General features: G+C 40.7%; 1 protein-coding gene and 1 pseudogene across 1 annotated transcript in view; one reads left to right on the forward strand and one right to left on the reverse strand.

Annotated features, from left to right (window-relative positions):
* The first annotated feature begins 3110 nt into the window (after positions 1–3110).
* The window catches only part of Xkr6 (XK related 6), a 244250-nt gene continuing 221101 nt past the window's right edge, over positions 3111–26259 (forward strand). The window contains 3 exon segments of the mRNA XM_047548271.1: positions 3111–3380; positions 3383–3794; positions 3797–3872. Coding sequence (XP_047404227.1) covers positions 3111–3380; positions 3383–3794; positions 3797–3872 — 758 coding nt within the window.
* On the reverse strand, positions 10899–11296 carry LOC124982126 (transcription initiation factor TFIID subunit 13-like; annotated as a pseudogene).

Consider the following 26259-nt stretch of genomic DNA (forward strand, 5'->3'; position numbering starts at 1 on the left):
AAAATGATTAAGAAAAAACTCACCACCATCACCACCACCCAAAAAGGTGGTGGACTTCTAGATACTCAGAACTCTTAGCACAGGGTACCTCAAGATTGAGTGGTCAAGAAAAGGTTAACTGGGGCTACGGGTGTGGTTCAGTGGTAGAGAGCTATACGCAAGGGCCTGGGTTCAATTCCCAGAGCTTAAATAAATAAATAAAATGCTGACTACCTGCCTGTGTGCAGAAAGCAGGTCAGGGTGATGAATTTCTTTATATTAACCCCCCCCCATTTAGCTAATGTTTGGAGACATCTCTGTAATACATTAATGGGTTTCATGAAGATTTACATCATAAATATAAAATACTTTTTTTGGCATTTGAAAGGTTAAATTTCAGTTATACAGAAAATTAATCAGTTATCCAATATTTATTGAGTGCCCATTTAACTGCCCCAAAACTCTAGGGGCATAGCATAGTGATTCATAGCATAGTCCAAATTTGTTAACCTCTCAGTGAGTTTGGTGATGGTTTTATTATCGTTGTAACTGATTTTAATTTTAGAACCTTCTGGATTTTACAATATGCCCCCCTTCCAAAGAAGACAAAATTGTTGAAAATGCAAATATAAGTGGAAATCACTTGACAGTCTGTGAACCTTATGTATCTACTTGAAACTTCAATTGTGATAAACACTTTTGATTCATAATTTTATGTGTCAGCCTTATATAGTGAGTGTAATTTACTTAGTTAATTTCACTAGATTATGCTCTTTCAGAGTATAGAGAAATAGAAATCATAAATATGCCATTACTGGCTGCTTTTGTTTCTCATATCATAGCCTCACAGCTTAAACAGAAAATATATTTAAAAGCACAAATTAACTGCACCTTTCCTAGAAGGATTTCAAAATGCTTTTTATTAGAGATACCAAAACTACTAAGAAATTTAAGTAGATATATGTTGGTATTATGCAAGCATAATAACAATAATAGTAATATAACAAGAACAATTAGTTTATTTAGATCCTACTACCTATCAGGTATCATATTGAGAGCTATGAATGGATTTCCACCCAGCAAATTTTCAAAGAAAGCATTGTTATTCCATGATTAAAAAAACTGAGGTTTAAAGAGGTTATCCTGCTTGCAGTATTCATCGTATCATAGTGGAACGGAAATCCAAACCTAATTAGTTGTACTCTACTACACTTATGCCATTTAAGGTGTTATTCTTTCAAATTCAGAAAAGAAATGGAATTCCATCTGTATGCAGAAATTATCTTTACCTGTTAGCTCTTGGTTTTACAACAATAGAAATAAGGAATTAATAATAGCATGAAATAAAAGGATACAGTTATGCGACTTGATTCCCAAGTAGATTTTGGAATCACTCCCCCCACACTCAAATAAGGGGGGGGGGTTGTAAAAATTCTCTATAAGCACTTTCTCAAAGTGTTTATAGGTTTTATCTTGGCACATATGCTCATGAAAAGTTGGGTCTACAACATGGTATCCCTGTCTTGCCTTGTCCCTCTCAAAACTTAAGTAGGTGTGCTAGTGTTAAATGTCATATATAAAAATAACTATTAAAGTTGTCAAAGGCAACTTTCTTCCTCAGAATCTCAATGCCATACAAATATGACATACTTGGTCCTCTTAACATTCTAAAAAAAGTTTTTAGTATTATTAGATTTTACTTAAGGGAGAACTAGAATCAGAAATATGTGTAAAAAATTCTAGGGGGATGGTGTTTCTTTTTTAAAAAATTTAAACTCCAAAATGCTAATTTCACTTGCTTAGTAATAACCACAACTGTGTAGCTTGCCCTATCTAGCTGAAAATACAGTTTCACTGGAAGATCATTGTAATTCAAATCCATTCAGTGCTGCTTCACTTATGTCATTTGTTAGCTAAGTTCAATTAGTGTATCCTGCACCTATTTTAATGATATAGCACATTAATATCATTTTCACTCATTTAAAGCCATGTTTACCAACATAGCCTTAGCACCAAAAAAATTCTAAATGATAATCTTCACACATTCTAGTAGCCTGAACAAGTTATTGATACATACAGGTGAAGCTCTGGCTAGTTTTGAATTTTCCAAATTAGGGTCAGGGAATTTTAAAGTCACACACTTTAAAACAAAGTTGGTTGTTTTGGTATTGCAGAAAATATACTCAAGGTCACAATATGCCCATTATGCCCTTACTCCAACATGCAAGGCACAACCAGGCTGATTTCTACCTGGATTTTGCCTGGAGTTTTCTAAAGGGAATGGTGGAAACTTTATTAGAAAAGATGGTAAAGTTGTCAGTGACAAGACAATCAGGAGGTCAGCAGAGGTAAGAGGGGAAGAGAGGGGTCTAAATAGAAGTGAGAATCAGTAAGTTGTTTGGGGGAGTCTAAACTGAGTCATGTACCTTTAATGGCCCCTCAACATAAGAAAAGAGTAAGGGTGCAATGCAAAAGAAAAAAGGAAACAGCCAGAGAGGTGAGACACAGCCATTTTGGTGTGGGGGGGTGTCTAACTACACATGAGGTCATCCTATCTCCCGGAAGTGACACGTAATCACCTGCTTTGCACTGGCTCCGCCCCTTCCCTCAGAGGCCCCGCCCCTCCGCCAGCAGCCGGGAGGGTGTTAGGGGGCGTTTCTCCAGGAGGAAAGCTGTGAGCTGCGACGCTGAGGAAGGGGACCCCAAAACGTCTGGCACTGCCCCCTCCAGGGATCACTTTGGACCGCCTCACTCGGCCCAGCGGGATTCTGAAACGCCGAGGGGTCAACCTGATGGGTTTCGGGGTCAACGGAAGAGGGGAAGGGGAGCCCTGGCGGGGAGAACCCCCCGGCCCCCGCCCAGCAGCTGAGGCACTGAAGGGCGGCCATCTTGGCCGGGAGGGTAGGGCCGGGGAGCTGCGGGCGCCGTGCGATTGGGGGGCTCGCCCGGAAGTGACGCCAACCACCCGGAAGCGGAGGGGGTTCCCTGGCCCACTCCCCCCTCGTTCGTTTGCTCCCCCGCTTCCTCCCCGCCCCCCTTCCTCTCCATTCGTTTCCCCCCCTCCCCGGTCCCTGCCTTCTCCCCCACCCGTCCCTCCCCCCCCAACCTCCGGAGCTGGGAAGAGAGTCAAGATGGCGGCGAAATCCGATGGCGGTGGCGTGGGGGTGGGCTTCGCCCAGCTGCACAACCTGGACGAGGCGGTGGGCAGCGGCGGCGAGGAGGACGGGGAGCCCGGGGGAGGCGGCTGCGGCGGCGGCGGCGACGGCAGCGAGCCCGGCGAGAGCAGCTCGCTGCACATCTGCCACTGCTGCAACACCTCCTCGTGCTACTGGGGCTGCCGCTCCGCCTGCCTGCGCTCCCTCCTGGGCAAGAAGCCGCGCCGCAGCGCCGCCGCCGCCGCCGACGGGGGGACCAGCCGCTGCAGCCGCCCGCGGACGCCGGTAACGGCCGCCACCCCCCGACGCCCTCGGCCGCGCGTCCGCAGCCGCCGCAGGTGGAGCGGCCGTGGCTCGACTGCCTGTGGATCGTGCTGGCGCTGCTGGTCTTCTTCGGGGACGTGGGCACCGACCTGTGGCTGGCCCTCGACTACTACCGCAAGGGGGACTACGGTTACTTCGGGCTGACCCTCTTCTTCGTGCTGGTGCCGTCGCTGCTGGTGCAGAGCTTGAGCTTCCGCTGGTTCGTGCAGGACTACACGGGCGGCGGGCTGGGCGCCGTGGAGGGGCTCAGCAGCCGGGGCCCCCCCATGATGGGGGCCGGCTACGGCCACGGCGCGGCCCGCGGCGGCCCGGGCGCGGGGGGCTCGGCCACGCCGGGGCGCAGCGCCTGTGCCGCCTCTCCGTGTGGATCTGGCAGTCGGTCATCCACCTGCTGCAGATGGGGCAGGTGTGGAGGTAAGCTCTGCGGGCGTGGGCGGGGGCCGGCGGCGGGCCCTCGGACGGGCCGGGGCGAGGAGGAGGGGTGGCCGCGCACTCCCGGGGCGGCTCGGGACCGTGGTTCGATCCGGATCCTGGCCACGCCTTTTGGCCCAGGGTGCCCAGGTCCCGCTGTCTGCCTGTCTTCATCCCTGGTTCACACTTGGCGGAGACCCTGCCGCTGCCCTCCCTCCCCTCCTTCTCTGCAGACCTCTGTCTCCTGATTGTCCCTTTCCACTGTATCCCAAGGTAACCAGCCACTGGCGCTCTCTGTCTGCACCCCAACTCGCGTCCTGGTGGCGGGGGGGCTGTTTCCCCAGCCGGTTTGCACTCGGCTTTGCCCCTGGGTGAGACATGTCTCCTCTTACCCCGTTTTCTCTCTGCAGTGGCCAGTGTGGGGCCCTGTGGAAAACCCTTGCTGCTTTTCATTTTAGAACTCCATTCCACGCTTCCTTCTCCCGCAGTCCCAGCCCCTGCGAACGACTCTAAACCCCTGCCCTCCTTGAAGGAAAAATGACTTTTTTGCTGGATTAGACGTGCCCTTTTCTTAGTGACAGGTTAAAAATTGGATGTGGGTGATGATGGCAGCAGGCGTTTGCTGTTAACTCTCATCTCTAGAAATTCAGTTATCCTAGACATCTTATGTTTTGGGTAGCCAGGCCAGTGTGTAAGTGATTACTGTTTACACAAGACTCAGGCGGCTTTGCGGCCCTTTCCTCTTCTCTGAATTCTCCATGTGCCAGCTGAATCCCTCAAAAACCACTTGCAGGTGCTCTTTCTCCCTGGAGCCTTATCTGACCACCTTACTGGTTACACCAAGGTAATGATCCCATTGAAACCTTGGTTCTGTGCCCTCCAACTTGGCATCAGCTTGTGTGTATATTCACAAAACGATGAATTGTAGTTGAGAGCATTTGCAAGAGAAAAAAATCTTACAGAAGACAAATTACAAAGGAAAAGCCCTTCATGTACATGCTTCTGTGAGAAGGCCTAGGCTGCCCGCTCCCGTATGCCCAGTAGATTTTAGGCCTCAGCATCTCAGGTAACTGAGGTACATACTCAGCTTAATTGTAAGAAGGTTCGTTGTCTTTTGGTTGCTTTGTCCAGCTGTCATTTCTGAATCTTAAATAAAAACGTTTTGGAAAGCATGGGATTGAATTAAGTCAAATCATTTGAGTCAATGCAAGAACTTTGCCCTACAGAATTGATATGCAAATTCAGGATAGGAGAAATGAGAGTGGTTTTTATATTCTTAGGTCTTCCCACAGTTGTTTACTGGTGTTCTGGGTTGAACCAAGATACCGTTTGTCTAACTGCGTTTTGTCTATAGATAAATTGTTTCCTGTGAAGTTTATAAGAATTGGGGGAATGAAATTGAAAAAATGCTAATTAACTTTTAACTGCTGTGAGCATAGCTTGAGGTTAAATGAAAATTTGGAAATGTTTTGAATCTGAAATTTAGCCTCCCCCCAGTTCATTCTGAGTGTATGCTATTAATACCTTTTTTCAGTTTCTTGGAGGCTGGTAGGATTCAGACAGTGAAGGGGGAGAGGGACAAAAAGTATGGGGAAGGGAAAGATTTTCAATACTGGTTGAATTGAACAATAGGTGTTTAATAACTAGGCTTCTGCTGAGGTCACCTATCTCCATGGCTTAGACTTCTGAGTGTAGACAGTGTGAATGTTGATGTCAGGTTAAAATTCCTGAGAGAAATATTTCTAATATAACCCATGGCATTTATTAGCAGTAAGTTTTTGGAACATAATGAAGTGTTAGTTCCCCTCCCCTATTCAGCTGAATCTTAATTGTTTTGGGGCAGAATAGAAGTGTGGATTTTGGGGACAAATTGAAAAGTACATTTTAGGTGTAAATTTAGCTTTTGAATTTGCTTAAGTGGTGTGTGTGTGTGGTGTGTGTTTTCTCCCCTGATCTTCATGTAACTTTCAAAGTCTGCAATGAAATTGTGTGTGTGTGTGTGTGTGTGTATGTATGTGTGCGTGTGGCTTGTGATTTCAGTACGTCTAGTTTTTTTAAGTCTTCTTTCAAGATTCGAATATAGCTCTAAATATCCATAGAGTTAAAGTATTGAAGGATATGCTAATTCAGCCGTGCTGTTTCATCCAACATAGCTGTATTTCAAAAGCAGTGTTTACTGAAGGAGAATTTTATTTTTACTTTTCCAGTAGGCTGACTTTGTTCGAACTGCTCCAGCAACAAGGTCTGCTCCTTAATACCTGCTAGGCATGTTGCCTGCACCGAAATCATTCATATGTAAGAGCTTTGGAGAAAGGTTTTATTCTTGTTTTCCTCTCTTGGCAAACAGTTGCTTGTCATTGTGCATAAACACACATCATCTGTTTTTCCAGCAGATCTTTTGGGATTGTAGTTGTTTCCTTCATCATATTTGTGATTTAAATCTCTATTTCATATGGTCACATGACATAAAGGTTAAGGTCTAGGAATTCCATCATTTGATTTGGGCCACATTGCTAAGAAAATATGTCAGTGAAGTTGTACATTGTCAAAACCGATTCCATTAAACCATGAATAACTGTCTCTTCAGATAATTTTCTTTCCCTTTTTTAACTCTAAAATTATTTGAGTCTTGCTTGGACAAAGCACATTGCCTATTTAAGACCGTTTAGTCTCCCCTGATATCGAAGCATATACTTCTGTGCCTGTTGTCTTTCCCATAATGATGGCATATACTTGACATTTCGTTCACCAAGTGATTTTACAGAATGTAAGAAAGTAGTTTTGGTGGGGTGAGAATTGGAGCATGGAAGAGCAGTTTGTGTCATGATTTGGTATGAGCCCGCCTCTGAGAGCACTGGTCTGTGGACGCCGTCTGTGTGACGCGTGCTTTGCTGGCAGTAGTCACTAAGCATGCAACTTACTGTGCAACTTTGTGTGCTCCACTTTTCAGGTACTTTTCCTAGGGATAACGGGCACGTGAGGCACTCGGAACAGAAATCTGAGTCACTCCAGGCTGTACTTCAGTACAGTGTTGTCAGTATTAGAAAGTGAGATCATATTCTTGGAGGGTTTGAGGCTGGGAGCAGTATTGAGTTTGCTTATGTGTACGTTTCTCTTGGCTGTTGTCCTTTCTGTGCCTTTGTGCCACCTTTGTACTTAATGTGGTGGTGGTTCTCTCTGTCAGGGAGCAATAGTTCTTCACCAGAAGGTAATCTTATGACCAAATCAGTAATCTTCGGAGAATTTATTTTTATGTGTGTACTTGCATTCTTCTCCTTCATAGAGAAGAAGATGTACTTAATTCTTTATAGTGTTGGCTATTTTTAAAGTGAGGGTCAACTGTCCTTTATCTTGGGAGATGGGTGGGGTATAGGGTGGCTTTCAGGGGAGAAAAAAAAGAAAAAAACATTTCACTTCTCATTACGGCACCGTCAGCTTGAACATTCTAAAGCTTTGTTTGTGTGTTTCTGTGTTGAGACTTGGTATAATAGTCATGCAGGTCTCTACTCAGTGCTGGATGAGCCTGGGCTGCTGAAGATTTTTTTTTTCCTTAATTTTTCTGTCCCTGTCCCATCTCTATAAGTAGGGAACAGTTAGTATATTATGGGTCTTTGCTCATGTTGGATATTTAAAAATAGTGGTTCTCAATTTTGGCAGAGAATAGAAACTCTGCAGCTTTTAAAGAAATAGAAGAGCCTGGACACTTCTGGACCTTCAGGAGAAGATACCCAAGGCAGGACGCAAGCATCATAGCTTCCAAAATTCCACAGGTGATCAGGCGGGCAGCCAGACTTGAGAAACACCTTGAGTTGGGTTTCAGGCTTATTCCACTTGGGGGGATGGGTATTGGATTTGTGTTCTTAATAAATATGATGGAACAACTGGGAAAGGCATGACTTGGTACTGTGAAGTTTGGTCCCTCAACAGCGTCATAGTTAAATGCCTTTACCTTGGAAACATGAGTGTCTAGAAGTTTCTTGGGGCTGGCTTAAGGGTTTGCACTTAGGCATCTCAGAGTTTCTGTTTAAATCCAAATATGAATCTCATCCTTAAAAGATTGCTAAATTTGAAATGGTCTGCAAAAAATGTAGGTCATTTCTTTGCCTTTTGTGTAATACAAATATATTTTTGTGATGATATTGCATGTAAAAGTTATAATAATTCTGTTTAATTTTGAAAAAATTCTTGTAGTAGGTTTGAGGAAAACAACCGGGATTACAAGCAGTGTTGGAACAAATAAGTCCTTGTAGCTGTTAAGATTTTGTAATTAAAGAGTGGATATGTAACATTACAAATAAGGATATTCATTTTCATGGGGCTAGGGTACCAGTCATAGTTACATTAGAAAATTTTGTGTGTGTCTGGGTAGGGATGTGTAGGAAACTTATATATCTGCTTATTACTGGGTGGGAATCTCATATGGTAAAATAGTATTTTTTTCATTTTATCCATAAACTTAATGGAATGTAAGGTTAAGAAGATGCTGAACTTTTTTTTGTGGTGTTGGGGAGTGAACCTGGGCCTTGTATATGCTAGTCCTATGCTCTACATCTGAGCAACACCACCAGCCCCTCAGTGAGATTTTTTTGAGAAACTTGAGTAAAATTGTTTTGAGAACTGTAAATAACGAATAGTCCAAAAACAAAAGAAAACCAAAAAAATTTAGAAAGAGGAAAATGTCTTACCTTGTCAGAAAGTAGATTTGTTGTATCAACAATTAGACCTGTGTGCCACTGGCAGGGAAATTAAATAGGTGGTGACAGAGAATAAAGTTCAGAAATAAATTTATACATTTGTGAGAATTTAGTACGAGGTAAAGGTGACATTTCTAATCAGCATAGGGAAAAGGAATTATTTAACAGTGTGGATGAGAGTGCTCGCCCAGCTTGCCTGAGTTTCTGGGTTCCACCCCCAGCACTGCAAAAAACGAACAAATATTTGAAAAGAATTAAAGATGGAATATAAAACGTTAAGCTGTAAAAACACTAGAAGAAATTTAGGATCATACTTAATCTTTTAATGAGTAAGACCCTTCCTTTTGATACCATCAAGGAAAAAGAAACATTTAACTACATAAAGTTGCCTCATCTGATTTATGCTCTTCTTCCCCTCACTTCAAAAATCTAAACACAGGCTTAGCTGTGAGAATGAGAGAGTTAAATTTAGACAGAGATACTTCCTCAAGTAGAATGAATATAAAGAGAATCTCTGAAGATTACTTGTTTTTGAGTGAATACTAACAATAAAAACCCATGAATTTTCAAGGGAACATAGTGGAAAAAATGACCTGCTTTTGAGTAAAATTGCAATTAGTGATGTGCATAGTATTTTCAGAGTGATCCAGAACATCAAAATTGTACCATAGAAGTCTGTCATTTGAGATCTAATACGCATGTGTCAGAAATCAGAAGTAGTTTTATTTCTGTCTTCAACAGTATTTGCTTTGTTTGGGTTTGCATACTTTATCCATATGTTAATCAGTCAGCCTTATGCCAGGTAAATTCTGGACTGCTGGGAGGATTCTGTGGGATGCAAAAAAAAAAACTGTCCCCTAAGCGTTGCCATTTTCCAGTGGTTGACTTTACATGTGCTCTCAGCAAATGATGTTATGTTTATCTGATTTCTTCTAGTGAAAAATCCTGGCTTTTTGTTTGACATTGAAATAATTGAGGTTTATGAGAAAAATCATAAAAATATAGATTCATTTAAAAAGTTCAGTGACTTTTGACTAGTTGCCTAAAGATACTCCACTATTTATTACTATGGGAGATAATTAAAAATACACAAACTGACAAGACAGCGGGTACAGAGCAGAGAACAGCCATTGGAATTAAGTAAGTTTTAGCGCTTGGGGTGTAGTTCAGTGGTAGAGCACTTGATTAACATGTAAGGCGCTGGGTTTGATTTCCAGCACTGCAGAAAAGGAAAAAGAGGTTTATCACTCTCCAAGTTATAAACAACAGGTGGTGTCAGTTTCCTCATATCTTTTTTTGTTTTGTTTAATTTTTTATACTTTATTCCTTGTATCAAAAGGTTACAGTAAAATTTTCCCAGGTACTGATTTATAGATAGTTTATAAGTGGAATCAGAAAGTTCAGTTTCACAAACAGTAACATTCAGTGATCTCTTTAAATGCAATTTTAATCCTTATTTTAAGCTAAGGTCAATAATTTAATGCAATAAGCTAACTACACACAAAACCTGTATATTCTGAACTACATATGTTTATCTTATATGGTTTTAGTCAACTACACATTTCCACACATACTTACAAATACATTAATAAAACTACCCCAAATGCTTATCCTGCCATTAACTCATTAAACATTGCCATTCCTGCTACTGAAAATAGATGATTGGGAAAAATGAGTTTTAAAACTTAAAAAGTAATATAAGTCCCAAATGGTTTTAAATCAAAAAGGCCTTTCAACATGGAAGCATCAATATGAAATTTAAGTTTCTAAAAAAATAAAAAAACACTCTTTAGAAAAGAATATTAAAACAAATTATCTTTTAAGACACACAAACATTCTTAGAAAAACTTGTAGTTTCAAATACATCTCCTTAAAAGAAACACAAACCAGTTCACTATCTTTACTAACCTCTCAGACCACAGTTGTCTAAAAACTTCAAATATGTAAGGCTTATGTCTCATGTCATAGTCAAAATGACATTTAGATTTCACATATTAAACAGCTATAGTATAGCTTATAATGACACAATATACCTAATACAAATACTACTGCATCCTTTAGATAGTCAAAAGTCAGAAGGAACTGCATAATTTTCAAGATATTTTAACGTACGTGTAGTCATTAAAACCCAGTAATTAATTCAAGTGTGGTCATGAAAGGCAGGCAATTAAAGGCTCAAGTATCGATCTAAAATCAAAGACATGAAAATAAAGTCTGAAAACTTTGTTTCTCCATCCTTCGTTTACATGCCTAGGTATTAGGACATTGCTGTAGAAAATACACAGTTATTACATATGAGTTTCCACAGAAGAGAATGAAATTTCATCAAAAAGTATCAAGATCCATAGTTTGCTTTATCAAATGCTTTTCTAGCTTGTTTCAACTCTTCGTTCATAGTAAGCAAGTCTTTAACCCTAGCAAACTTCCTTGGGTCCTTTTGAATCAAGAAGACAATATCTTCAACTGGTACTCGACCTTGTCTTCCAATTGACATTGCCTTGTGAGTCATTTCAGTGATGAACTGTATGACAAGGTCTTAAAGAATGTCCACTGACTCAGTGTAAGGGTTCTGGTCATCCCCAAACCCACATTATACATGGAAATTCTTTAGAAAAAAGTCTCTCTTATCCTGCCCACCTGCTGCACCTCCTCCAGTCTCTTCATTTCCTCCTCAGAGGTCGGGTCTTCTTCCTCATCTGCCGTCCCACTAGGCCGCCAGCCTACAGTCCTCATATCATCTTATCAAGTAAGGAGTGAAATTGGTTGACATTTAATGTCCCTTAAATTTATTTATTTGTTTATTTATTTGCGGTGCTGGGGATTGAACCCAGGGCCTTGTGCATGCTAGGCAGGCACTGTATCTGAGCTACATTCCAGTCTGCTTACTAGTTAGTTACATAGCTTACTAGTTAATATTAAATTTACACTACACTAAACTTGCTGAAAAATTTGTTAAGTTGGTTTGTCAGCTAACTTTAATGTAGCTAAAATTATATTTTAAAATGGTCATTTTTTTGCAGTCGTTATAAATTTTTACTCTGAAACTAAAGCAGTGAATTTATTTTTTAAAGCCATATATTTTGGAGGTTTTTTGACTTGTTTGCCAATATTAATTTCTTTTTTGGAATAGAACCTAATTGTCAACTCTTGTAATTTATTGTTTATATGTGGTTTTTAACTTTGAAAAGTTAGTGTTTAAAAAGTTCTTTTAAATGATAGCTGCTATGTTAAGTGCTTTTGATAAATAATTCTGTTAAGTGAATTTTTTTCCTAGGATTTTGGCTTGAGTTGGGTTTTTGGGAAAGATAGGATTTGCTTGGAGGATTCAGCCTTCTGTGGCTGTGACAAAATACCTGAGATAAAGAACTTGAAGGAAGTGTTTATTTAGCTTATGGTTTTGTAACGCCTGTGATGCCTTGGAGGTTCTTGTCTCCTGCACTGGAAGATGACAGAGGGGAGAAATCAGTAGCAGATTCATTAAAGCAAGCAGGAAGCTCCTAATTGTGGGAGGGGGGGGTCCCAAAGAGGGTGCTTTCCATCCTTGCTGTCTAGGGGTTTCTGTACTGTTTGATGATGAACTCACCTTTCATTGGAGAGTCCCCCTTGATTGTTCTCTTTCTCTGACTCAATTGAAAGTACAAGTTTAATTTCTTATTCCATAATGGGGATGTCTTAATGTGTCTCTTAACCTGAGTTTGTCCTGTACTTGTTCTTAAAGAATTGCTTGGGTTCAAAACAACTCTTTGGGTTGACTAATATTAGTGTAGTCAAGGACAACTGGGACAACAACCGAATGTATGGGCATCCACGTGTGAGTGGGTCTTCCATTCAGGCAGTCAGAAACAACACAAAAACTTTAACCCAGGGTTTTAATCTGGGGTGGTGGGATCCCTGTTCTCTGAGGTCCCACTTTTTTTATTTAGAGGAATATTTTAAAAAATTTAGTTGTAGATTGACACAATACTTTCATTTTGTTTATTTTATTTTCATGTGGTGCTGAGGATTGAACCCAGTCCTCACACATGCTAGACCAGCGCTCTGCACTGAGCTATAACCCCAGCCCTGAGGTCCCCATTTTTATCTCCTTCCTTAGTTTCACAGTTTTTCGTTCAATGGACCCCTTGACCTCCTGTGTTTATGGGCTGCAGTGAGGCTTAGGTGTGTGGTGGAGCAAAGCTGCTGTACCTCCTGTGGCCAGGATGCAGAGAGGAGAAAGGGTTGGGGACAACTATACTTTTCAAGGACATGCCCATATGGCCTGCTTCCTTCAATGAGACCATTTCCAAAATGGGTTAATCCATTCATGAGGTCAGTGCCCGCATGATCCAGTCACCTCATAAAGGCCCCCTCCAAACCCTGCTGCACTGGGACTTTTTTTCACATGACTTTTTTGGTGACCACTCCAGATCCAAACCTTAATAATCATATTCATATTTACCTCTTTATCTTGAAACATCAAAGTAGTTTTCAAATAACTTTTTGTCTTGAGTGCAACATTGTTGTCTTTTTACTTTTTAATGTGGGGAAATTATTTCTGTGTTATCTTGGTCCTGGATTTACAGAACAGACTGCTTTTCACTCATTGTAGCACAAAAGTGGGACATTGAGCTCACAGGACAGTGGACGTGAAAACATGAGTCCTCCTCACTGCACTTCTGGAAGGGAGGTGGAGTTGGTATTCCTGTTTTGCTCTTACTTGCTCTCAGAGTTGTAAGTCTTAGCTTTCTCTGTCATCATTTTGGTCCCCCCACCCCGCATTTTGTTTTAAATGTGCTGAGCAAGAGAAGAATAGCAAAGGTGAAGAGGACCCCAAGACTACAGCGTGGAAAGCCTGCGGGTAATAGAGGCTGCAGGGATGTGCGGGAGTGCAGGCAGGCAGCAGGCCTGACTTCGTCTGCTAGGCTGTATTTATAGTGGGGCCCCAAGCTTCTGTGTGTAGGAAACCCCAAAGGGTGCATTGTCATGCAGATTCTCAGCTCTGCCACAGACTTAGAATTAGAGCCCCAGGGAGTTGGTCTAGGGGAGAGTCAGGGAATGGATATTTCTGTTGTCTTTATTTACAAACATATAAGCCTGGGGTGGGGGGTGGGAAGGAGTGTGGGGAACACCTCTTTATATTCCCCAAGTCAGTAATTGTTGATGAAGTGGCTTTTCTGTATGTGGCATATATCACATGGGGTGCCTTTCTGAATACTTCACCTCAAATGGGAAATGTTCTGAGTAAAGCCTCATAGTTAGAATACCATTATCTCACCTAAGATGATTAACAGTGCTTTCATCATTATTCCTTGATTCTGTAGAGTCATATAACAGCTCATACCCAGATTGCCAATTGTATTCAACGATGTCTTTTATAGCCCCCCCAAACAGGGATTTGATCAAAATTTATGCGTTATAGTCACGTGTCTTTAACTAGAGTGGTTACCTCACTGTTTTTTTTTTTCCTCATTGCATTGACTTTTTTGCAGAGCACAGGCCAGTTTTTTTTCTATTCCTAGTTTGCACTCCTTTCTGGTTAACTTGAAATTGCTATGGGGTACTGTTTGCACTCCTTTCTGGTTAACTTGAAATTGCTATGGGGGCTCGATTATACCCAGGCTACATATATGTGTCAAACCAATGGCTTTCTGCTCCATGTTTACATTGTATCAGTAATGTACAACATGAATTATCCTACTATTAGTGGTATTAATTTTTATCTCTTACTTAAGGTCGTGACTGCTAGATTTCTACTTATAAAAATAACTTCTCCTCTTTGCAATCAGGAAGTACAGGCATTCACCCACCCCATCTGGGGAGTTTCACTTTCCTTGGATTCAATTTTGTGGCCAACTATAGTTGGAAAATATTAAATGGCATATTCCAGACATAATAAATTGTTAAGTAACTTTTAATACTTTTAATGTTTTACATATCAAATAACTTTTAATACTATATTATTATAGCTGTTTTATTTTTTATTATAATCTCCTTGTTGTGCCTAATTTATAAGTTAGACTTCGTTGTAGGTATGTATATATGGGATAAAACAGTATATATATAGGGATTGGTACTAGTGAATATTAGAGGTATGGGACTTGGGTGGGGAGACTACTGAAACTCGTGGGGATCAGTGTCTGATTCTTAAAAACTTAATACTTTGTGGTTTTATCATTCATTGAGAATTCTTGCTGGAATCAGTTATTCGGTTGGTGAGGGTGAGATTTGTGTTTTAAACAAACTACCTAGTAATTCTAATATTCTTGAAGGTTTGATAGTCACTGGCTCTACTAAAACTGGAATCTGAGTTTAAAAAGAAAAATAACTGTCCTCAAGAAGTGTCTGAGGGCTGGGATCATAGCTTAGTGGTAGAGCTCTTGCTTAGCATATGTGAGGCACTAGGTTTGATTCTCAGCACCACATAAATAAATAAATAATAAATAATAAATAAATAAAACAAAGGTCCATTGACAAACTAAAAAAATACTGAAAAAAAGAAGTGAGTCTGAATCTAGGTACTGGTGGGTTTGGGTGGTTGTCAGTACAATTAAGGAATTTAAGTTTTCATGTTAGTTTTGGAGGAACAGGTAAATAAAGGATTCATGCCTCATGGTATCCCAGCTCCTAGTTAGGTTTTGAGAGAACCTGTACATGATAACTGCATTAAGCTGAGGTGAGCACTAATAGTAGAAGCTGAATCATGTTAGACTGTGTGGTTGGAATTAAGAGACTTGAGAAGAAATAGAAGAATTACTAAGGAGGACAGAAAACAGAAAATTCTGTTTTTACACATTTTGTCTCACATACTTTGCACATGTTTTGTGTGTGCATTTTGCAGACCAAGAATTGAGTTCTGAGTGATTAAGCAATTCATGTCATTGGTAACAGGTGGAAGAAAGTTTTGAAGCCATATCTTACTGATGGCAAAATAGGTCCAGTTTTCCATACCAGGAGGCTCTGCATGAAAGTCCTGGACAGCTGAGCTGTGGACGAACCAGTTACTTTCCTTTACTTTGGAACTTTGGTGTTCTGGCTTATTGAAAGTAGAGGGATGGTATCCTCAGCCCCTGAGGGGCTTTTGGTGTACAGTTGAGGTTCTTGGAGACCTCTGACTTCTAGTCTGATGTATAGCCCACAGAGATGGGGTAGGCTTCCAAGGCTTGGAGTTGATGGTGACTGCTAATGTAACCCACACAGCTGAGCTATCACTGGGGCTGTGTCTTCAGGACTGTTTTCAGCACTCCGCCCGTGTTTCTTTCTCATGGTAGACACTTTCCAACCTGTGGTTTCCAGATAACAGAAATGGACATGTAGGGGTTGACTTTACCCTCCTGTCCCATTCTTATTGCCCTCCAGCAGTCTTATCTTATCTACAGGTAGTGCCCTTGTTGGTTCTCTGTTGACCTGTTAGAAACACTGAGAGCATCAGTTCTGTCCTCAAGGTTACCAAACAATCATTTCCAAACTGTGACTGTGCATTGGAACCAACTGGGGAATCAGAGATTTGGGTCCACCATAAGAGATACAGTTCAGGAGTTCTGGGATAGGCCTGAGAACCTATTTATTTTGAAAGTTTGGGTTTTTAGAAAGTTCTCAAGCAGTGCATAAATAGGGATGAGAGCCACAATTCTGAAAGTCTGATTTCTACTAGTGTTGACAGAAGTAATTCTCAAGGAGAAGGAGTGCACATTAGAATCACTTGGTATTATTTTTGTAAACATAAATTCCAGGCAGATTAGGTTTGGAGGGATGAAATGTGTGAAAAAAACTCTGCAGATGACTTTAATAGAACTTCTTAAGTGTTTAAACATTCTATGATTAGATCTCATATTTAACTGGAATGGATTGGTGGAAAGTGCATTAATCAAACAGTTGCTATTGCCTTATGCTTTGCCTAAAATTGAGAATAATGTAAAGACATTTAACAAACTATATAACTTTATTGAATTGAATATTACTTTGTTTTGGACTTTTCTTGAAAGTTTGAAGTACTTCAAGTCATAATTATGAATAAGAATGATCACCTTTGGTGGCTCATTCTTAGAAGTGCCCGTTAGAGGTATTTTATTGTGCTGGGAAAATTGATAATTAACTCAGTAAATTTCATGTCTCATATTTCAGAATTGTTTTATTTTTTGAAATTATACTTTTTGAAATCTGTGCCGAGGATAGAATTTCTAAACCAGAAACTAGTGAATGCAGGGGGAGAAGTGACCTAATGGGGTATTAAGTAATTCCATCAGAGATGGGAATGAAGGAGCAGAGAGGACGGTATTCTGCTTTGTAGATTGACCAGGAGAAGGGCTGGAGGAGGGATGAGGAGAGTTATGTGCGCCTGACTGATGGTAAGCTCTTAGCTCTGTGTGTCAGCAAGCACACCCAGGAGCTGCACACACCCAAATAATATCCTTTGAGTTTCATCTAGAAATGTACTAGATATGGCAGTGCTGAGAAAACCCATGAACCTTGTAACCAGAAATCTTAGGGTCAGAAATCTTTGAGCCAATGGCGGGCAAAGGTGGGAGCCAGGGTAAATGGGCAAACACAAGATAGAGTGGGTTGTATGCTCTGCCAGTTTGTGATTCTGGATTGAAATATGTAGAACTCCAAGTTGTCATTTTGTTTGGTCTAAATAGTTGTAAATAGCCCGGTATATTTAAGATGTTGCCATTTGCCTTCTGTAAAGCAGTTTTCCTCAAGGCTTACTCTGAAAGAAAAGATTATGCCTTCTAGTTAAAAAAATTATATACTCAAAATTTAATTGCCTCCGTGTTTTTGGTACCTAGTATGTGATGGTGTGCCTTTGAGAAGAGAAACTACAATAAAGGGACTCGGTACCCAGCTTTCAGATTAAACAGAAGTTGTCAAAATGAAGGAGAATTTGAGGTAGGCACAGTGGCGCACACCTGTAATCCCAGTAGCTTGGGAGGCTGAGGCAAGAGGATCATGAGTTCAAAAGCCAGCCTTAGCAAAAGCAAGGCACTAAGCAACTCAGTAAATAAAATACAAAATAGGGCCGGGTTGTGGCTTAGTGGTCGGGTACCCCTGGGTTCAATCCCCAGTATGAGGGAAGGGAGGGGAGTTAAAAGCAATTGCATGATGAATTGGAAAACTTGAAAATCAGATAATGTCTGTAGCATTTGTGGACTCTGTGGGCTTTTCACTGCCAGAGACCCATAATCTTAGGTAGCTTTCAAGATGTAGTAATCTAATGAGTTGATGTGTAACTCATGAGGCCTTTATGATTAAGTGAGATGATACTGTCAGGCATGTTAAATGATTTTGAAGGGACCCTGCAAGATTAGAGTGTGTCATTTTGCTTATTGCTTGACATTTGCAATTCACGGTCTCAATTCTGTTTTTTATTTTGGAAATTGAGCCCAGGCCCTTGCACATGCTAAGCAAGTACTCTACCACTGAACTATATCCCTGGCTCTTACTGTCTTAGTTTTTTTTTTTTTTTGGACTGGGGAGTGAACCCAGTCCAAAGGCCACTGAGCCACATCCCTGGCCCTGTTTATATTTTTTGTGAGACAGGGTCTTACTGGTTGTTTAGGGGCCTTGCTAAATTGCTGAGGCTGGCTTCGAACTTGGAATCCTCCTGCCTCAGCCTCTTGAATTGCTGGGATTACAGGGTGTGGTGCCACCATGCTGGACTTTACTGTCTCAATGTTTGATGCAATCATATCTACTGTAAAGTGATATGTGTGTTCCTGAGAAACTTCCCATTCTGCAAAATCATGCACTACAAATACAGTGCTGTGCAGAAAAAGTAGAATTAACGCCAGATTACTTAATAAACCATGTAATTGTGACTTGAGCACCAGCAAAAACAATGACAATCAAAATAAAAATAGTAGCAGGGAGTTTTTTTTTTTTTTTTTTTCTTGTTATCATTATCTTCCTTTTTTTTGCTAAGTCTCATCTCTTCTGAAAAATCTTGCCCTTGACAGCGTCAAAACATTACATACTGGGTAGAATTACCCATGAACCAAGGCTATGTCCTCTAAATTTTACTGTTGCCATTCCCATTTGAAGGAACCATGTTACAGAGCATGCATTGTGGCATAAGTGATGTGCTCTTGAATCAGTGATGGCGTCAAGATGCAATTCTTGAAAATGTAGGTTCTGTTACTTGGGAAATTCTAGTTTGAGATATATTCTAGTGTTTCAAGGTTACATGAAATTTATTACTCTTCTCATGCTTTGTTGGTCCTTATATACAATTAAGAAGTGAACAGAGGCTATTTTAATCCAGTTTTAAATTTCTACTTCTGTGGTCATTGGATGGAATGTGGTAATGTTCCATTCCTTCATCAGCACTTGAACAAGCATGCGTATAGCAGGAATTGTTTTAAATTTGGTTCATTTGAAATGGTGGTTACAGTGAGGTTTTAAATTAAAATTAATCTGAGCATACAGTAAACAAAAAAGAGCAACAGTAGCCAGTTGTCAAGGAAAGACTGATGGGTAGAATAAACAGACGACTTTCTGCAATATAAACAATCTGTTTTCATAATTTTTCTTTTTCTTTCTTTTTTTATTTAAGGATGAGTGGGAGAACTTCCAAATAGAGTAGAAGTTAAATGGAAAAGACAGCAGATCTGCATCTATTTTAGTGATTATTACAGTTTGTTTCTTCAGTAACTGTAACAACACATGTCAGTGGCTTAACCTGTAGAAATGCCTGGTCTAGTGTGGGTGGTCCTGACTCATGGTGTCTGTGACATCCCTCTGGAACTCAGCACCCTCAGCATCCAGCTGGAGACAGTGGCTTTAGCGACACACTGTTCCCACTCTCATGATGTGGTTTGCAGCTAGCCATGGTAGAAGAGTGGCTGTCAAATGCCGTACCCAGCCTGGGCAACAGCTTTGCCCCATGCCAGCAGGTGCTTGCTTGGTGGGCAGAGACCAAGAAAGGATGAATTCTGTGCTTAGACAAGTATCCTCCAGGTTATGGGGGGACAATATATTCATACATCATGTATATATCATATAAAATTATGTATTATACATATCACATAGAGCAAATAAACATATGTGATGTATATATATATTACATGCATACATGGATCATATGCTTTATATATTGTATATATAGAAATGCTACTGGTTAAAGAATATTAGAGGTATTTGCCTTTTAACACTTTGTATTCTGATTTCATTCAGGGGTCAATAAGCATTCTTGATAAAGAAATATTTTAGGATTTGGGGGCCCCATAAGACTTCATTTCATATTTCTCTTTGAAATTATAAACTATTTCTTAATTTGAGAGTCATATGAAAACAAAGTGTCCCTATTTTCATTGGACTGGCAAAATATTGTTATTCAAATAAGCTTTAAAAAAACATAGCTAAGTTTAATTATTTGAAGTGTGAGCTATTGAGATATAGTGATACAACTCTACTAGAGTATTTTTTTAAATTTTGTTTATTCGTTAGTGGTTGCTACTTATGGAACTCTGAGCTTGTGTAGGCTAGGCAAGTTTTCTACCACTGACCTACATCCATAGTCCTGCAATAGAGTTCTAAATCATTTTTCTTTAGATGAAATTTTATTGAGGGTAGCAATGGCCTTCTAGACTAAATTAAAAGTATTATATCCATGTCCCTAAGACTCATCAGTGTTCCAGTCTTAAAGTGTAATCCATCTGGTTTTAGGTGGAGTTGGGTTGTGATTTGTGACTACAGCTAATGTCATTTGATAAAACCGTGTCCCATATATGGTGACATTGTTTGGGTGTTTTCCTCAGGTAACTACCTCCAAAAGTGACGCTGTTTCTCATCTGTTAATTGTATAGATCACAAGGTGTATTACCTAAAAATGTGCAAAATTATACCTAAATTTGGAAATTTACAACTAAAACTTTATGTACTGTAATATTCTGGATTCTTATGATTGTTGTGCTAGTAACCCTTGAGGATGATTAAAACAATGTAAAAATTCCTTATAAAGGTGTTAAACGGTTAAGTGTGACAAACATAAAACAACGTGTCCTCCATCAAAACATGTTAATATGTTTTATAAAATTCCTATAGAAATCCATAAAATACTTAAAAAATAGAGACCTATCATTCTTGCATGGACTTGGTGTTGTTTTGTGGTGCTAGGAGCAAACCCAGGCCTAGGAGTAAACTCAGCTCCCCCCCCCCCCCCCCCCCCGCCCCAGCATACTAGGCAGGTGCTCACCACTGAGCTAATCCCCAGCCCTGTATGGATGGGTCTTAACAGCTGCTTTGAAATAACTGTTCTATTATTCCAAATATTAGTTAGATTACATTTTCTGGCATTCTTGGGCTTTTAAAAACTAGGCTACTAGTACATGAAAATAATAAGTATATGTATTTAGAGGCTATTTAATAATTAGCTTATTTACATAATACCACAAGTTGAGACTGTGCTGGGGTCTAGGTGAAGGTTCTTGTTTCTTCTTATGAAGTTAAAATCCTTGTCCTGTGTGGCTAGTAATTAGATCTCTCATACCATGGTACTTGAGAGATTAAGCTGTAAATTTAATGAGAATAAAAACTATACACTGAAACCTTTAGAACAGATTCTGCATGGTGGTGTAGGTCAAATATTTACTGTGTGTGAGGTAATTTGTGGTCTAGTTGCCCTTTATTAATATAGCTTTAATGCTTTCCTTTCTGTCAGCTTAAATGTGGCGTGGCCTGGTCTTTCCCTCGCATCATCCCACCTGTGGTAGCTGGGGATATTATTTTTGGACTACAAACAAAACTGGTCTGAACACATTCCCTGGTCACCCCATTTAGCTGAAGGCATTGCACTTCTCAGTGTGCTAGTCAAGGGCTTCCCAGTTAACCATTGTGCTACCTAAAAATATTTAAGAATTAATTATTTCCATAGTAGTGTGACCATCGCCAGGTAAAATGTTTGTCCTAATGATAATGCTGCACAGTGATGAGCAGGTTTGAAAAACACAAACCAGTATCACCTATTTTGCAGATTCCCCAGTGAAAAATGTCTGGTATTTTAGTCAGAAGAGTGCTCTTCCAATTCCCTCATTATGGCATGACCTCATGTACCTGGTAACTAAGGCTCGGAGATCCTGGGGAGCCTAGTCTTCCCTCCTGGACGCCAGTCCCTGCCTCAGACCAGGCCATGTGTGTGAGTTGTTTAACTTCTGTGCTCTTCATTCCTCAGTGTGCTCGTGCGTAAGATGGCGTTTATTTTATGTATGATCCGGGACAACTTTAAGTGGAAGAGGCTGCTACTGCCCCATGGCTGTTTTGAGAACTAGTTTATACATATAAAGCTTGATGCATCTAGAACATGCTCACCAATTTGTTAGAATGTCAACAGTCTTCTCCACTTGGCCCCATAGTATTGAAATTTGATAGGGTTCTTCCTGAACAAATTTTCCTCCTTTACATGATTTTTTCTTAAAATGCCTTGCTTTATTCAAAGTAAATTCTGCATTATAAAGGTGTAACAATACTAAAGCACAGAAATATATACTGATTAATTGTTCTCATTGTAAGTGAGATCTAGAGAAACTGTAGTCACTTTGTAAACTGTATCTTGTCCTCTGCTTGTATAAAAAGACTGTTCCAATCTGGCACAGTAGCACATGCACTGTAATCCCAGTAATTGGGAGGCTGAGACAGGACGATCGCAAGTTTGAGACCAGCCTCAGCAATTTAGTTGAGGCCTTAAGCAACTTAGGGAGATCCTGTCCTCAAATAAATAAAAAGGCCGGGGATGTTGCTCAGTGGTAGAGCTCTCCCGTGGGTTCAGTTCTCAGTGTCTCTCTCTCTCTCTCTCTCTCTGTCTCTCTCTCAAACACACACACCGCGCATGTGCTTTACTATCTGTGAATAAAATTAAGCAAGCACATTGTTCAACGTACCGTCTGCCCTGCAGTCAAAACAGTATCTCCACAAAAAGTCTATTATATGACCTACTAAGAAAGAAACTTTTTTATGAATTAACATACATATATTTGCTTTTGACTTAAAAAAGTTTACTACCCTTTAGTTGATGAGGAAAATATCGTACATGAATGGTTTAATTCTGCAGCAGCCCTTTAAAATCCTCTCACCTAAGGATATTAACCATCCATTCTCTCCAAACAGCATGTTGACAAATCTTAGTGCTCTGACCTGGTTGCTGTCAGATCAGACACCTTTGTTGGATCCTCTTTATTCACAGAACACACGCAGACTTTTAAACCTTAAGTTTGTGGCCTTATGGTTCCAGAGGACTTCTAACCCTGTGTTTCACTGCTGCGTTTTGGCTCTGACATTCACAGTCCTCTGGTATTACAGTGCTCTGGTAACTAAAGCCCTGTACTAGTTGTTTCCATTGTTCTGTAAATCTGATTTCTTCATTCTAACCAGGGATGTTTGGGCCTCTCCCTCACCCCCAGGATATGTGGCATTATTGAGAGACTTTGGGGTTGTCACTGCTAGAGGGGTACTATTAGTATCTAATGGGAAGGGGCCTAGGATGCTACTGAACATCCTGCAATACCAGTACAGCCCTAGACCAGAAAAGAATTACCCACTCCAAACATCTCCCGTGCCCAGGTTAGGACACCCTGGTCTAGATAGCACTTTCCACTGCTCCGTGTTCGAATTTCGACCTCTTTGAACTGCATCTTTTCTATAAAAGCTGGTCCTGGTCTTTTCCACATAGTCACTTTTTTTGGCAGCGGGGTACCAGAGATTGAACCCAGGGGTGCTTAGCCACTGAGCCACATGAGACAGGGTCTTTTGCTAGGTTGCTGAGGCTGTCTTTGAACTTGCAGTTCTGCCTCATCCTCTTGAGCTGCTGAGATTATAGGCATGTGACACCATGCCTGGCTAGAAAATCACTTTTGACTTTGAACTTCCCTAAGCAAAATACTTTTGGCACTTGGTACTTTATTTATATTTATCTTAATTATAATCTGTTTTCTCCCTTGCTGAACTCTTTTTAAGGCTAGGCTCTCAAGTTATTTGTATGTAGCAGGGGACATTATCTGTTGGAATGAATGAACATGTGTGGCATTTCAGCATCACATAGAGTTGGCACAGGGCATCTATACCAGGGATGGATAGATGATGAGTGTGAGGAGTGACGGGGAGGTTCTGGCTCAGGAAACCAGAGTTGGACTTCAGTTGGTGGGAAGGGCTTGAACCCCAGGGTTTTGTAGGAGGAGAAGACAGAGCTTTGCCATACAAATGGAAGTATAAATGCAGTGTAAACACACACACCAAGGAAGCTTTGGATCTGATTGTACCTTGAGAACAGCCTCAGCCGGTCTGGGAGGTTTACTTGGGACCCTTCTCTGGGGTCTGGTTGCCTTCTGTGGTGGTTTTAATCTCTTGCCATTGAAATGTTAGGTGAACTGAATGTATGTAGAGGTTTATTTTAATCTGTTCTTTATGAAGTTTGTTGAAGTCCAGTATTACTCAATAGAAAATGGTAAGTTAATCAATCATTTTCCTTTTATAAAGGGATATTTGTCAACGTGAACCCCAACTATCCATCTTAGAGTGAGTTTTCTCAAGGAAGGTGCTTTCAGCTGCAGGACCTCAGTATTTAACACTTGTCACTGTCACTTCCTCTGTGTTTGTGTCGGAACTTCTCTTTTCTTATAAGGAAACTGGTCATATTGAATTAAGGGCCCAGTTTGTTCCATTATGACCTCATCTTAATTACATTTGGAGTCACTGTATTTCCAAATGTGGTCCCTAAGGTCCCATTCTGAGGGATTGGGGTTGGGGTGGTTAGGACTTCCAGATGTCTTTTTGGGAGACACAATTCAATTTGTAACACCCATGTTCTTTTCTGTAGTGTCGCAGGTTGTGAAACTTCTGTAGTTGACCAAGAGTCAGTTAGACTAAATACCAAGGCAACTTGTTTTCTTGAAACTTTGGTATAAGTGAACCTTCAAATAGGACGTGTAGTGTATTGCCGGCTGTGAAAGGGGCACATCGACTGCTTGGTGTGGGATAAGGAGGGAGGAATCTGTGGTCGGATGGTTGTGCGTCGGTTGCACAACTGCTGTGTCTGCTGTGTGCCGTAAGAAGTGGAACATGCAGGTCTTCTTTGTGCATCGCTTTAACTCTGCATATAACGTGCCTTCTGTTTCCACAGTGCCATTGGCTCAGGTTTTGGAACAAATTGCTAGTTCTCAGAGCCTTGGTTTTCACATCTTTAGAATGGGACCTCTGCCTCCTTGGCATGATTGTTGCATTTTGGACAAAATAACAGGCCTTGTGTGTGCATGGCGTTTATGTGCATTGACTCCGTGGGTATTGCCTACGTCCTCCCCGTCTCCTCAGCATTGGTCACACTGGAAGTGGCTGTCATCAGAGCAGCTGAAATCTTTGCTCTGCCAGCAGGAACATCTCACCAGGGGTGCCAGATGTTGCCCAGCACTCAACTACTTAAAAATACTCACCAAGCAGAAGGCCAGAGGAGGTCTCTTGCTGGATCTGCAAGCACATGGGGCTTTCTTTCAGAAAGGTCCTCCAGCTTTGCGAGGGCGTCCTCTTCGCTGGTTCTTCCCAGCCCAGCCCAGCCCAGCGTAGGGCAGTGGTGGGACTGGCAGCAGGTGCGTTGCCTTCCCGCCCACAGTGTTGCGTAGTCCTTAGATGTGGGAGTGCAGAGTGCTGTGGGGCACCATCGTGATGTTTAGGAAAGCAATTTGATACGAACTTTGACTTAATATAATTTTTTATGAAGTATACACATTTCATAAATAGAGATATTTTAATAAAAATACCAGTTTGCCATATATTTGAAACCATTTTTTCCCCTGTTTCAAGTACCATGGTTTTCTCTTGGGAACTTTATTCTTAGTTTAATATAAAAAAAAAAAATTATCATTTATTTCAGGAGACAGACCCTGATTCTGTAAGTTAGAAATGATAATACCCATTTTCCTAATCTTAAAATGACTTTAAGGATCAAAACAAAGGGTTTAGACATCTGACATCTGTTGATCATTTGGGTTAGATAATGTCCTAGGTTTATTTCAATTGTGAGAGTCTTCAGTTTTTTTGAAATTGGAAAACTTCATAAATGTGCCTTAGTTGCTAAGTGTAGGGCAATGATAATGCTGTCAGTTTTGGAACATTCAGTACAGAAATTGAGGACCTTGTAAAATGAGTTCATAGAATGTCAAACAGAGTCTTGTTCTTAGGAGTCAGAGATTGATATTAATTTGTCAGACTTTAAATGCAAATCAATTTCTCTCTCTCTCTCAGAAGGACAAGGTTGCAAACCTATATTCTTGCCCTTGTACATTTACACTGTATCATTAAAAAAAGATAGCTCCTGGGAAATGCTGTCTGCTGTTGGCAGACAGCTAGACCATGTGTTTTGATGGTCTCTGGTCTGGTAGGGGAAGGAGGAGTAGTGCATGGGAATGAAAAATGAGCAAAAACCAAGGATAGATAATCAGAAGTTTAAAACACTTTTGAGTACTTACTATTTGAGGAATGGATGTTGTGAACAAATCTTTGTTATCTTTTTCCTTGTCATAGAGATAAGAGGAAGTTCTAAATCACTTTGGAACTTGGGTTAAATATCATTTAGAGGGTGAACCTAGGACCTTTGAGAAGGTGAACATGTCCTTCTGCTGTCCTTTCTCCTTTGCTTCCCAGGATGTTGTGGAATGAGATCATGAGGAGACTCTCGGTACTTGGTTGAGACCTGAGGTGAGAGCTGGCAGTGGGAGAGCGAGCCTTTGGGCTAGGGTCTG

This window comes from Sciurus carolinensis, chromosome 4, assembly GCF_902686445.1.
Source record: "Sciurus carolinensis chromosome 4, mSciCar1.2, whole genome shotgun sequence".
NCBI lineage: Eukaryota > Metazoa > Chordata > Mammalia > Rodentia > Sciuridae > Sciurus > Sciurus carolinensis.